This window comes from Panicum hallii, chromosome 1 (genome assembly GCF_002211085.1).
Source record: "Panicum hallii strain FIL2 chromosome 1, PHallii_v3.1, whole genome shotgun sequence".
Taxonomy (NCBI): domain Eukaryota; kingdom Viridiplantae; phylum Streptophyta; class Magnoliopsida; order Poales; family Poaceae; genus Panicum; species Panicum hallii.
In genome coordinates this window covers 47,653,117-47,667,126 of record NC_038042.1, presented here as the reverse complement: position 1 = coordinate 47,667,126, position 14,010 = coordinate 47,653,117, and the positions used below count along the sequence as shown (strand labels likewise).

The 14,010-nt window shown below is 51.5% G+C and overlaps 3 protein-coding genes across 3 annotated transcripts; 2 read left to right on the top strand and 1 right to left on the bottom strand.

Annotated features, from left to right (window-relative positions):
* Positions 1 to 4,676: 4,676 nt before the first annotated feature.
* Positions 4,677 to 5,216, top strand: LOC112897717 (transcription factor MYB73-like). Its single transcript, XM_025966109.1, has one exon. The coding sequence runs from the start codon at positions 4,677 to 4,679 to the stop codon at positions 5,214 to 5,216; it is 540 nt and encodes a 179-aa protein (XP_025821894.1).
* A 906-nt stretch (positions 5,217 to 6,122) lies between these two features.
* On the bottom strand, positions 6,123 to 6,809 carry LOC112897707 (2'-deoxymugineic-acid 2'-dioxygenase-like). The gene is made up of 2 exons (XM_025966101.1): positions 6,556 to 6,809; positions 6,123 to 6,462 (listed from the first exon to the last, which is right to left on the bottom strand). The coding sequence occupies exons 1-2, from the start codon at positions 6,807 to 6,809 to the stop codon at positions 6,123 to 6,125; spliced, it is 594 nt and encodes a 197-aa protein (XP_025821886.1).
* A 3,458-nt stretch (positions 6,810 to 10,267) lies between these two features.
* Positions 10,268 to 12,139, top strand: LOC112899203 (ent-isokaurene C2/C3-hydroxylase-like). The gene is made up of 2 exons (XM_025967611.1): positions 10,268 to 11,174; positions 11,291 to 12,139. Exons 1-2 carry the CDS (start codon positions 10,278 to 10,280, stop codon positions 11,921 to 11,923), a joined length of 1,530 nt encoding a protein of 509 aa, XP_025823396.1. The 5' UTR covers positions 10,268 to 10,277; the 3' UTR covers positions 11,924 to 12,139.
* The last annotated feature ends 1,871 nt before the right edge of the window (positions 12,140 to 14,010 follow it).

The following is a 14,010-nucleotide window of genomic DNA, read 5'->3' as shown; positions in this document are numbered from 1 at the left end:
TTATATTCAATGGATTTGTACATACCACACAGTATGTAGTATACTCTAGATGGTTTTTAAGGAAGCCACCTACGATGATCACATATAACTTTGAAAATTTTTACATAAAAAGTATAACATAATGTATAGATAATTTTAAAGAAAATATGTTTTAATGCCTATGTATATCTTAGACAGATCTTGGACAGATCTTTATATCTTAGACAGATCTTGGACATAACTTCGATAATTTTTACATAAAAAGTATAACATAATGTATATCTTAGACATATCTTAGACATATACTCTTCAGTTTTGCATTGGCTACCATTCTACGAGAAATCTTACCGAGGGCAGCGAGCACTGGCCGGGGCGGGGCGCAGCGAGGAGGGACCGGACCGAAGTCGTCGGGGCACGGCCACCACCGAGGAAGGAGGCCGGGGCAGGGGAGCTGGACCAGGGCCGCCCGTCGGGGGAGCCAGGGGCGGTGCGGGCGGGTCAGCCGCGGCGAGGATGGCGACGGGGAGCGGGTCAACCGCGGCGAGGATGGTGACGGGGACGGCAGGGGGCAGGTTCGCGGCGAGGATGGCGACGGGGGGCGGGTCGGGCGTGGCGAGGATGGGCGGCGGGGGGCGGGTCGGGCTCGGCGAGGATGGGCGGCGGGGACGGCGGGGGGCGGGTCGGGCTCGGCAAGGATGGCCGGCGGGGCCGGGGATGGCGGCGGGGCCGGGGATGGCGGCGGCGCCTGGCGTGGTGGATGGGCGCACGGCGGGGCCGGGGATGGCGGCGGCGCCGGGGTGGTGGGCGGCGGGGCCGGGGATGGGCGGGGGGGGATGGCGGCGGCGGCCGGCGTGGTGGATGGGCGGCGGGGCCGGGGACGGGGATGGCGGCGGCGCCCGGCGTGGTGCAGTGGATGGGCGGCGGGGCCAGGGACGGGGATGGCGGCGGGGCCGGGGATGGCGGCGGCGCCCGGCGTGGTGGATGGGCGGCGGGGCCGCGGATGGCGGCGGGGCCGGGGATGGCGGCGGCGCCCGGCGTAGTGGATGGGCGGCGGGGCTGGGATGGCGGCGGGGCTGGGGATGCGGCCTGGGATGGCAGGAGCAAATGGGGTGCGAGCTAGAGCGGGAATGGTAATTTCGTGGGGATAAACCCACAGTTTGCCGAGAGCCGGAACCTAGCTCTCGGCAAAGGAACCGTTTGCCGAGAGCCGGATTTAGCGCTCGGCAAAGGGACCATTTGCCGAGAGCCAAACAGTAGCTCTCGGCAAAGGAACCGTTTGCCGAGAGCCGGATTTAGCGCTCGGCAAAGGGACATTTGCCGAGAGCCAAACAGTAGCTCTCGGCAAAGGGACCACTTTGCCGAGAGCCAGGCAGAAGCACTCGGCGAAGGACTACTTTGCTGAGCACCTAGTTTCTGCTCTCGGCAAAGTAATTATGTTTTTTAGTTTTATTAGATGCAAATGATGTCAAAAAATCATGAAACTTCTCAAGATGTCAAGATACCACACAGAGAGTCTATGATAAAATTTTCACAGTATTTCGCAAAAGTTTGACCAATGCAATATTTAAAACCTATTCGTGCTTCACATATGATGAGAAACCTAATCGAGTAACTTCCAGTTTACAACCGTCATATGTGAAAACTTTCGCGAATCCTTTTCAAATTTTTATCACAACCTACGCATATGGCATCATGACACCACAACAAGTTTCACAATTTTTTAACCAAATTTGCATTTTATAAAATTAAAAAACAACTTGAACGGAAGTTTGAGGTCTTCTTTCGTGTAAAAGACGTTTGAAAATTTTTATATTTTCGTAGGGAAGGTGTCATAGTACGCTAAAAACATTAATAATAATTTTTGCACACAGTTTGCAACATCATTTCAATGACATGTAGTTCAAATTGAATTATCCCAAGAAATTTGATGAAATGACATTAATTTGCTAAATATAGCAATAAGTTTCAATAACTGACCAAACTTCCATATCTTGTTTAGGATAATGCAGGAACAACAAAGAAAAAGTTTGAGGTCAAAGTGGGAAAAAATTTAAAATGCTTTGCCGAGAGTCACTGCAAGGCTCTCGGCAAAAGTATCCTTTGCCGAGCGCCCAGTGCCGCTCTCGGCAAAATTCTCCTTTGCCGAGAGCCTACGGGCCGCTCTCGGCAAAATTATATCTTCGCCGAGCGTCGCGCGTAGGGCTCTCGGCAAAGATAACGGCCTGTACAACGTAGCTGTGTTTTGCCGAGTGCCTTGGTATGCCGAGTGCCCAACTCTCGGCAAAGTTGTCGTTACCGAGAGCTTTTCTATGCCGAGTGCCCGGCACTCGGCAAAGAGCTGTTTGCCGAGTTTTTTGTTTCACCGAGTGGTGCTCTAGGCAAAGACAAGCTTTGCCAAGTGCCCGTTTTTTGACCCTCGGCAAAGGTTCCGGCGCTCGGCAAAGCTTCTGTTTCCGGTAGTGCTGGCTTGCTGTACCATGACATGACCCAATGCTGATAGCCAACCTTTGTAGCCACAACTGAATGTCTCGGCCGGCCGGTTCAACAGAATTTGTAACAAACATGTTATTCCAAAAAAGAAAAAACAACACATGCAGAGCCCGAGAGCCGCCGCCCTTGGGCTGCGTCAGCAGCTAGGATCCGAAGGTCCATCGCCGGCCGCCGGCCCGATCGTACGAAGATGATTCTCCGGCGGTTCTTGCATTGGACACGGGGAGTCTTTTCTGTGTTTGGGCCAGCGTTGACAGTTAAAATTCGTAAAGACCATGGCTGACTGGTCAGACTAGTTAGCCAACCGGTCAGACTGGTCGGGCTTGTATAGTCTGAGTAGATTTTAGCTTGTAATTAGGGATATTTTTTAAACTAACTCATGAAGGGGTAGATTTCCCCAGCCTATATATACGAAGGCCAAGGCTGATTGGGGGTAATCCCAATCGATTCAATACAATTTATACTTTACTTTTCATTGTCCAAACCCTTGCTTTTCCAACCCTAATTCTGTTCTTCCTGCGTCTCCATGGCGTTTGAAGGCGTTTTAAGTACCTGCCGATTTCGGAACAACCCTAGCTCCATTTGCTCCGACTGGTTCCTTCCGAGCTCGTGGCTCTATGTTTTCGTGCAGCCTATGGAAGAACCGGTCTGACTGGTCAGCAGAACCGGTCCGACTGCCCAGGAACGCCGCCGGTGACGGTCGTTGCGACCCGCGCGTTGTAGGGCTTTCGTGTGTTGACCGGATTTGCATCGACAGCCAGCAAGCCCGCGCCCCCGTTGTGCGGCCTCATGGAGCACGTACGTCCCCAAGCTCCGCAACCTCTGCTTCAGGGCTTCGGCAGGACCACGCCGCGTCTCCTGCACCTCCGGTGTCTCCCAGGAGGACGGCAGCCGCCCGCCTGCGCTGCACGCTGCCTGGGACGACATGGCCGGAGCGGCGCTCAAGGAGTGGCGCCTGCTGGTCGCTGTGAACAGACCACGTCAGGGAGAATTTGGTGGTGTGTGCCGGCATGGAGGTGGTTTAGTTAGTGGCAGCCGCGGCGACGGAGGAGAGCTCCGCATTATCAAAGCACAGGTCGGAATTTGTAGGCCACTAGTGAAGTAATCGTCACCGCATCCAAGAACCGGTGAGATCGATGTTCGATCGGAGGACATCAACATGGAGGCGTCCCAAGACACGGCTCCTGGCAGGCCGTTATCCGCGTGCCGCCGCCGCCGGCCAGGATCGGACAGCCGGCCCTCGACAAGCCCGGCGCCACGCCGACCCTGAGGGTCTCAGCCGCGGGCGGTCACATTCAGGAGAGAAGGACCCTCCAGGACAGCCCCGGTCCACGCGGCAGCCAGCCTAGATGCGGCGGCGATGGCTTGGAGCACGCATGGCGACGGTCAGGGTGGTCGGTAGACCAAATACCATCAGGAGCTGGACGGTAAATGAAATACCGTCCACCCCTTAGGTCGCTCACGTCTGTTGGATGCACGTGCAGCCGCGATTCACCCATCCAGACTCCCGCTCTACCTCTCTTCATCTTCTGACGACGAGCGCATCGCCTCCGTATCAGTCGTGCGTGCCATCGGCGATGAGATGGCCGCGCTCACTGCACTGCCGCCGGGACGCCTCTGCCACTGTACAGCCAGCTCCAACCCTAGGTCTCGACGGGCTCTGCTCCAGCGCTGGGCTGCGTCCTGCCTCCTGTTCCTTCGGAATCCTCGCGACTCTCGTTGCCGGTGGCGTCGTCTCCTCTGAGGCTCTGACGAATCCGATGAAGGTTGGAGCACGTTCACGCTGGAACAGTGCGGCGGACTCCACGGTGAGGTCGTCATGAATTGGCCAGCGGCGAGCATCGCTTAGCTCAACCCGTATGTATACCATAGCCGGTGGCCGCTCGATCAATAGGAATTATAATCAGATCGCCACCAAAGAAATCTATCAAATCTGAACATTCCGAGGAGATCGCGGATGCATTGTAATCAGATCACAAGGCGTAATCCGAGAGAGCCATGGAATCGATGCAGCACCGATAGACCGACTCCGAGACCATGGATGCGCAGCCGTGGGCTCTCTACTTTATTTATTGCCGGCCTCCTCCGAGGCTCCGATCCTGCCCGACCCGCAACCGCCGGCGCACAGTTGATTCGCTCGCAAAGTTGGTGGGACTGAGTTGCTGTGGTTCTAGGACGACAAGCAAGCAAGCGTGCGTCCACTTGCGATGGGCTCCGCCACCGCCGTCTCGGCGCCCTCGGCAGCGCCGGTCCTCCGCATCCGGCCGCCGCCGGCGTGGACGCCTGAGGAGGATGCGCGCCTGGAGCGTCTCGCCAGGGAGCACGGCTTCCGCCACTGGCGCCGCGTGGCGGCGCGCATGGTGCCGGGGCGATCGTCGAGGGAGTGCCGCGGCAGGTGGCGCAACCACCTCGCCCGCGACGTGTACCACCGGCCTTTCACCGCCCGCGACGACGACGACCTCGCGCGTCTTTACGTCCGCCACGGCGGTCGCTGGAGGGAGATGAGCCGGGCCGTCCACGGGCGCACCTCCCGCGTCATGAGGCGCCGCTGGAGGGAGGTTCGCGACAGCGATGCGTTCCTGAGCAGGCTGTGGAGGCCGCGCGCGCCCGTCAGTGCTCCGGCTCATCAGGATGCCGCCGTGATGGAGCCGTCGTTGCAGCAGCAGCCGGTGTTCACCTGCGTGGGGCAATGTCTACTGCTGACCGAGCCGCTCCTAGCTTCTTTCCGCAACCTTTTGAGCCAGTAATTAGCACTAGTATTAGCTAGTTAGGCCAGGTTTTTTAAGGTGCCAGTTCAATTCCTAGCTTGTTGATGAAGCGTAATTGGAGCTCTCGTTTATCATCCTCTCTTTACAGTTATAAGTTGTGGTGGCGCTCTTTTTGGGGATAAATTGTTGTAGTTGCTGATTGGGGCTGATGGCTGAATAGATGATACATCAATGAGACAATGATGAATAGAACAAGTGCAGCTAGAGCTCCGGCTCCGTGACCATCATCATGCTCGTTCCCTGCCTGACCTGTTAAACATGCCGCGGAGGTGTCTGGGGCCGCGTGTCGCCGGCCAGGATCGGATCAGCCTGCTGCTGCACGCGACAGCAGACGACAACGACGACGCCTTCCCTGTGGGCATCAGCCGCGGGTGGCCACGTCCCTGAGAAGAGAACGCTCCAGGACGGCCCTGTTTCATGCGGAAGTCAGCCGAGATGCGGCGGCGCTCTGGCCGGCGGTGGCTCGAAGCGCGCACGGCGACGGCCAGGATGGTCGGTAGACCAAATTCCGTCCGGGGGTGGACGGTAAATGAAATAACGTCCACCCCTTGGCTATGCTTTAGCCGTGCGATCAGATACGTAAGGCTGAGATTGTTGCGTTCTGCATGTATAGCTGCCGCGCGCATCTGCATATATAGCCGCCGCGCGCGCCACCAACGCCGGCTGGCCGGCCTTCAACTCGTCGCTGATAGGGACGGATCCAGGAGCATTGTTCTAATAATCTTTTCGCAATCCAATTTGATCTTTATATTATATTATTATATTTTTAGTTTAAAACTGTATAAGATTAGAGTCCGATCGTATTGGAGTCCGGTTCTAAAGCTTAAGACCGTTTACCACCCCTAGACGGACCTGCGCCTAGGGCCACCCGGGCCGTGGCCCTAATCATGGCCCAGTAAAATCCAAAACCACCTTTAGTTTAGGTCCAAAATGAGGCCCAATCCCCAGAGTAGGGCTGGCCAAGGGGCAGGCAACGCCGTTCCCAGCAGGAGCAGCAGCCTGCAGGCCGCGGACGCCGTTGTCCGCGAGGACGGTGTGCGGCGCCAGGCCCATCGTCAGGCTCGGGTCCGGGCACGGCACGTAGTGGTTCACGTTCATGATCACCGGCCCCGCGCTGAGCTCCCCTTCGAAGTGGCCCTCGTCGAGCCCCAGCCCTGCCGCGGTGAGCCGCAGCAGGCGCAGCGCCACCGCCCTCACCGCCGTCGTGAACGCCTCCAACGCCGCCCTGCATGAGTCAGAATTCCTCAGCAACCGTCGATTTGCCACGACACGAGCTCAGGAGTACGTCTGGCATCACAAGCGGCAACTACAAAGTTACCTGAGTCTGGCTGGCTTTTGAGGCCACTGGTGCCTGAATAGCTCGAAGGGGTAGCAGCCAAGCTTAGGCCGTCCCTCCAGTAGAGAAGCTTCTCCTGGTCGTTGCCGATGCTTGTGTGGAACCGTGGAAGCTTCTTGCTGTCGGTGGAGTAGTGCACCATCTTCTCCTCCTCTGCGGAGCCCGAAGAACTCCTCCGCACTGCTCATCATCTTGCCTATCACCTGCCCCGGCACTCCATGGTTGATCACCTGCATGTCACAGTGTGAGTGGACCCCCAAGGTTTCAGCTAACAAACATGTCATGCTTTCACGACAGGCTAGAATGTCAGAAACTGAAAGCTTTTCCATGGGCTTTTTGGGTTCAGTTATAGATGTTCAGGAGGAATTTAAGATCTACTACTTCCAATTAATCTGCCACATCAAGCTGCACGACAACAGGTTGTTAGGTAAATGACGAGCGCCGGACGGCCGGAAGCCGGCCGCTGGCCAGGCAGCGCTGGGGCAAGACGGCTGGGTGGGGCGCAAGGCGGCGGCTGGCGAGTCGTCGGCTAGGGCAAGACGGGCACAGGAGACGGCGCGGCGCCGGGGAATCGGGAGACGGGAGGCTGGGAAGGGGCGCCGGTCTGGATGACAGATTTTGGGCTGAGTGTGCCTGTGTGGGCCGGCGGTGGATACATTATATATAAGGTTTTTTTGATAAAAAATAGTAGGTATTCAGTTGAATACCCTTAAATTTAATAAATTTAATAGGCCTGCCCCTGCATCAGCCCATTACTCAATCGCATGCAGGCAGCGTAGCAGGAAGAGCAACGGGTCGGGTAAGTTCAATACACTGCTAGGCAGCCACACATTGCCAACAGCGTTTACGAGCACATGACAGTCAACGTGTCCGCCGGTGGCAGGTTCTTTTTCTCTAGTGTGCCAATGATTCATTGTTTTTGCTAAATGTTCCAAATTAAATATCAAACCAAATAGTGGTTTATAAAAAAGGCCAATACACTTAATAGTGTCTTAAACTACTAGAATCATCATTTATTCAAACTTAGTTCAGCACTTCAAATAAACACGATCAACATTTTATATATAAAAACGTTGAAGTAGTCTATCCAAATTGTTGACGATGTATGTTAAAACTGTTGAGCACTATATTTGAATGTTGATTTTTTTTAAAAAAATATTCGGAAAACAAAATATATTCATACTGCATTTTTTGTTGCATAAGTTTTATACAACACCATGGTTCAAGCAGATTTGAAAAAACATTTACTGTTTGCAGTAAAATTGAAACCAAATTTTCAAATCCAAAAATAATCTGTCCAGACAATCATCCACCATAGCTATCCACGTGCTAACACGTGCCTACCTCCAATCCACAAAATCACAAACCAGCGCATGCAGTGAACCAGTTCTCCAGCTCGCTTCACTCTGCATTAGTGAATTAGAACATTAGATGGGAAGGAGTGAAGCCGTGAGTGCTGAACTGCCGCTGCAGTCATGCTTGATTCCGATGGACTCACCGGCCGGTGCAGTTTGCAGCGGCAGCCCCGGGACGGCACGACAGCAGCTCGCGGCGGCCCCGCTTCGAGCTCGGGCCTGCCCTCGCTCTAAAGCCGCTAATCACAGCGTGTCGCCATCGTGCTTGGTCGGCTGAATGTGAAGAGTCGCTGTGTGCCTCCCCACTCGCGGCCGGCGGCCACCAAGTCGCTAGTGCCTGTGGGCTTGGCAGGCCGTGAGAACAGGGCCGTATCCAGAAATTGGAGGCTCAGGTACAGAAGGTTTTACGGGCTCTGAAACAAATTAAAGCGCCCAATTTTAATTGTGTGCGATTTGCACATGAAGGTAGGGAGTTCAATTGGGAGGCTCGTTATCTTGCTAAGCATGCTTGTACTCTTGGACCTGGCCGTCATCTTTGGCTTGGTGCTCCTATTGTATTCTTGGATGTAAACATTTTGAATCACAGTTTAATAGAATTCCTACCTTCCACTCCAAAAAAAAGGTTGAGCAGCTAATGGAGAAAATAAGGCATCATGATGTACGGGATAGGCTAAGAGTTCACATCTCACGTACAGATCGTTCTTCTAGGTTTTTTGTTTTACTATTTATTGGGTCTTGTAATATCTTGCTAATCAAGTGTGGAAATTAGTACTAAAGATAGATTTGGAGGCCCTTAATCTTTGGGGCTCTGAACAGGTGCACACCTTACACCTGTCAGTACTCAGTATATGGCCCTGGGTGAGAATAGAGAAGTGAAATATTTTAGCGTGTAATCAGTGGTAGTTGTAGGTAATTAAGACCTAACTCTATATTTAGGTTCATTTTTTAAATTCTGGAGTCGGAAAAGAAATGCTCCACGGAAATAAATTGGGACTCCACCAACTCCATAAAATTGGGCTATGCTAGTTTACGGAGTTGACCTATTTTGCTGGCTCCATTCAACCCTGAACTAGAGTTGAGAATCGGAGCCATACTTAGCAAGGCTCTAATCTCTTGAGAGCTGCCTCGGCCTCAATTTGCATCACCGGTGCCTTGATCAACGACGGCACAGGAGCTCAGGCTCATTGTGGGTGGCGTTGAGCTCAAGCTCGATTGTAGGCAGCTCGATCTTGCGGTGATGAGTGACGCAGATGAAGTGGTTCTTGAGCTTGGTGGCGGAGAGCTTAATTATTTTGGCCTGCTGCTGCAACCAGTTCCATATACGGTGATTCCTCGCCATATTTACCGAAAAAAATATTTACAGGTTAGAGAAATTCCGGCTGCATCCTTGTGCACAGAGTATTACAACTGGAAGCTAATTATCATAGATTTTTCGCGTCCCAAAACCAACTGGATGCGCATTTCAACATCTTTGGTCAAGTTTACAAATTTCCATCAATTTCCTCACGGGCCGCGGAAGAAAAGGTCGCGCAAACGGGATTTGACTTCGCATCTATATGCTGCCAGGTGCGGACGTACAGTCAGATGGCGACCTGGCTGGGTGTGCAGCAAGTCAGTACGGCGGCTTTGCAGCACCGGAGTCCTACATGAGTTTGGTGGCGGTATCAGCCTGGGAAAAGCAATAGCTTATTATACTAGCTAGTCCAATACCAATCCACGAGTCAAAGATGTGGACAAGGGACAATCTTGTTTCTTCATTTGACCAACGGCCCAATCGATACACGTAGCTATTCATGATTTATCAGATGCAGAAGTTAATTAAGGTTGAAGTAAGGGGTGTTCAGCGAGGATGGTAACAAAGAGCCTGCAAATTTAACCTGGAAATTTTAAAGATCGAACTCTAAAATAAAGTTGGACTTGTATTTTTGAACAGCCGTCTTGATGATCTGGCGCTGGCCAGCAGGGCTGTGAACACACCCTGTCCGCTCCCGATCTCCCATCCATATATATATATGCTGGCGGCTAGAGATAATGAAAGCAACATACGGAAGGGTCAGAGTTCAACTCCAAATAATAATTTTCATCTCTAGATGTGGACGTATTTGGTTTCATTGCGCGAAGAAGGTCGACAGTCCTCGGAGGACGAACACATGTGCTGAAAACTGAGCTCCACGCGCGCGATGGCACTGTTCGTCAAAGCATGTGTGACGAAAAAACAAACGTAAGCTGATCGAGCCGCCGTCGTGTTTTCCACCACAATAACAATTGGCTGATGATGTACTGAGATGTCCTATAAATCAAGCCAACGCCAGCGCCATGTCGGACAGTACTAGCTAGAGAACCGGCACGATGGAGGACAAGGTGCTCCTCGCCGTCGCCGTCGCCGTGGTGCTCGTCGCCCTCTCCTGGAGGCTCATCAGGCCTTCCCTCGCCGCGAAGCCGAAGCTCAACCTGCCTCCCGGCCCGTGGATGCTGCCGGTGATCGGCAGCCTTCACCACCTCGTCAGCAGCCCGCTGCTCTTCCGGATCCTGCGCGAGCTCGCGAAGAAGCACGGCCCGCTCATGACGCTCCGCCTCGGCGAGGTGCCCGCGCTGGTGGCGTCGTCGGTGGAGGCCGCGCAGGCGATCCTGAAGGTGCACGACACCAGCTTCGCCGACCGGTTCACCCCGGCCACCTTCGCGACGGTCGCCTACGGGGGCACCGACCTGATACTCTCGCCCTACGGCGAGCGGTGGCGCCAGCTCCGCAAGATCGTCGTGCAAGAGATGCTCACCACCACCCGGGTGCAGTCCTTCAAGCACATCCGCCAGGAGGAGGTGGCGCGGTTCCTGCAGGGCATGGCCGCGTCCGCCGCTGCCGGCACCGCGGTGGACTTCTCCACGGCGGTCTCCAAGCTCATCAATGACGCCTTCTTGAGGGAGTGCGTCGGCAGCCGGTGCAAGTACCAGGACGAGTACCTTGACGCCGTCCACACGGCGACTCAACTGGCGTCGGGGATAACCATCGCCGACCTCTACCCTTCTTCCAGGATCATGCAGATGCTCGGCACGGCACCACGCAAGGGTCTCGCGTGCCGCCGAAGGTTCGATCGCATACTCAAGCAGATCATCCAGGAGGCCAAGGAAGCCATGGAGTGCGGCGACAAGACAGCCCACGAGAGCTTCGTTAGTCTGCTGCTCAGGCTCCAGAAGGATGGAAGCATGCCCATCCCGCTCACAAATGAAACCATCATCGCTCTCATGTTTGTAAGTTTCCTCACTCTCGTATCACCACCTTCCCAGTTCCCCTCCTCATCCAGCCGGAACTAATCAAGCTAGGAAGCTGATGAATATACCTGTGCATGCACAAATGTTTCTTCTAGGACATGTTAGCTGCGGGCAGCGACACCTCCTCGACCACGCTGAACTGGGCCATGACCGAACTGATCCGGTCGCCGGCTGCGATGGCCAGGGCACAGGCTGAGGTGCGAGAAGCCTTCAAAGGGAAGAGCATCATCACCGAGGATGACATCGCCAAGTCCGGGATCAGCTTCCTCAAGCTAGTGTTCAAAGAAACCCTCAGGCTGCATCCTACCTCACCACTTCTGATCCCACGTCAGTGTCGCGAGGCCTGTCAAGTCATGGGCTACGATATCCCCAAGGGCACAGCCGTGTTCGTGAACGTATGGGCGATTGGCAGGGATCCTCTGTACTGGGACGATGCTGAGGAGTTTAAGCCAGAACGGTTCGAGACTAACAACCTAGATTTCCGAGGGACTAACTTTGAGTTCATCCCATTTGGTGCTGGCCGTCGTATGTGCCCAGGCGTCAACCTTGGGCTGGCCAACATAGAGCTTGCACTGGCAAGTCTTCTCTACCACTTCGATTGGACGCTTCCTAAGGGAATGGAGCCTAAGGATGTCCAGATGTGGGAGGCTGTAGGAATAGTTGCCAGTAAGGCAACAAGCCTTATGTTGCACCCCGTTACTTTCATTCCTCCTCCAGCTGTGGCGTAAATAAGGTACTCAAGCATAAAATGGTTAATGAATAAGTATGGCAAGAATCATGTATGCACGCAGTCTATGCTAAGTGTTAGTCCTGTATTACATAGTCCCAATCTATGCTAAGTGCTATATAAGTTTTGTGCATTCCGGGTGTAAAAATTAATTGCTAGACCTGTATTGTTACACATGTGTTATGCAATAATCTATGTGTTTCCTTTTGGAAGTTCATCTTTTGCATTGAAACTATCATCATAATCTGATTTTGACAATGGAACCCGAATACTCGCCATGGCCAAAAAGCATTGCAATATGGCCGAAATCATGGCAATACATGCTTATTGGAAACATTTTAAAATCGTTGTGAGCCGTGCAACTACTATCATGCTCTAAAGTTTTCTCCACATTATTCATTCTGTTGCAGTATAGGGTTAATATTGCCATGACATCTGACAACAATTACAACAAATGTGATTGAGGCAACAAAACTGCTCTAGCTATATATGGTTTCACTTAATAGTGGGAACAAACTGGTTGTGCAATGATGTATTTTTTGCAAAATATTAAATTACATATACAAACTATAAAAAATGCTGCTTGGTGGAATCAAACCTACAACTCGCTAGGCACAACCTTTACCACTACACTAGAGGTACTGTTGTCATATATTTTGCTATTAATTTTTGTATCCTCTCTCTTCATAATTGGAAAGCAAAAAAAAAAATACGACAATAGTTACAAAACATGGCAATAGTATACATATGTTGCAACAGTACTTCTGGCATGGCAACGGTAAAGTATTTTTTTTGTTGCAACCATTTTCTAGGTAGTTTCCATGCTTGTAAAATGTTGCAAAACAATCACCTTATAGCAAAAATATATTCTTATGTTGCAATATATGCCAGCCTCTTGTAATGAAAGTTAAACATGTGGCCACCGGAAATTCATGGCAATGTAACCAATATATTACAACAATCATGACCTATGAGGAGGGCCACCAGATCCGCAAGATAGCACGATGCGGGAGGCATAAGTCAACAAATGGGACAATTTTTCCTTTTTGTTTTTTTGAAAAGTTGTGTCCATTTTTTTTGTTCTCCAATTTTCTTTAACTTTGTTCTCCAATTTTTTCATCCAATATTGGAATTTTGTTTCTCCAATTTTTTCATCCAATATTAGAATTTTGTTCTCCAAAATCTATTCCCCAAAATTTATCACCTGAATTTTTGTTTAATAATTTAGTATTTAATTTTTTGTTTCTCTAATTTCCCCAAATTTTTAACTATTTTTACTTTTGATATAAATTTTCTCTGCCTAAATATTTTTTCTGCAAACCTTATGTGATTTGAAGAAACTCGCATAAACAAATATTAATGCATATTTTGTTTATATATTGTAGAATTTTTGTGTGTATAATGGCTTGTTGTTATCGCCATAATCTGGACAGGCCGGAAGTGGGCCGTGGAGCAAGATGGGTTTGGAGGATAACTATAATGGGCTTGTGAATTGGACCCTGTGCGGATGTTTTGGGCCAGGGAGGCCGTGTAAATAGTTTAGATATAGGTAGTTAAGATTCGTGTCGTGTTTGGTTAGGGTTGGTTAAGAAAAAGACAAGTCTACGGACTATAAATATGTACCATGAATAAACAATAAAGACAGAATCATTCATCAACAACTCTCGGCGCATCGCCTCCCCTGTGCTAGGGTTTTCTCGGGTAAGTGCCGTGCGATCCGGATCACGCTCTGCGTGATCGAGGTAGCATCGTTCTTGCTCTCTTAATTTATGTGCTTCTCGTTCTGAAGCGTTGTTGACGATGAGTAGCACTAGTTATCTCAACACGCATAGAGTAACGTTAATTTCTTCGTCTTCCGATCGTGCTCTGTTTTGTTACTCATGAGTGTTTAGTAATCATCACATCTGGTCTCGGGTGTGATGGTTACATCTTGCTTTATTCTTATTGGTAGGTCCAATCTGTTATGATTAGTTTCTGTTCATCAGAGATTTAGCTCAATATCTGCATGATTAGGCCTTGCAAACGAGTTGAAAGTTCTAGCGGTGTAATTAGTTTCGGGTAGCAGCTTAAAAGGAGATTGTTCTGGGA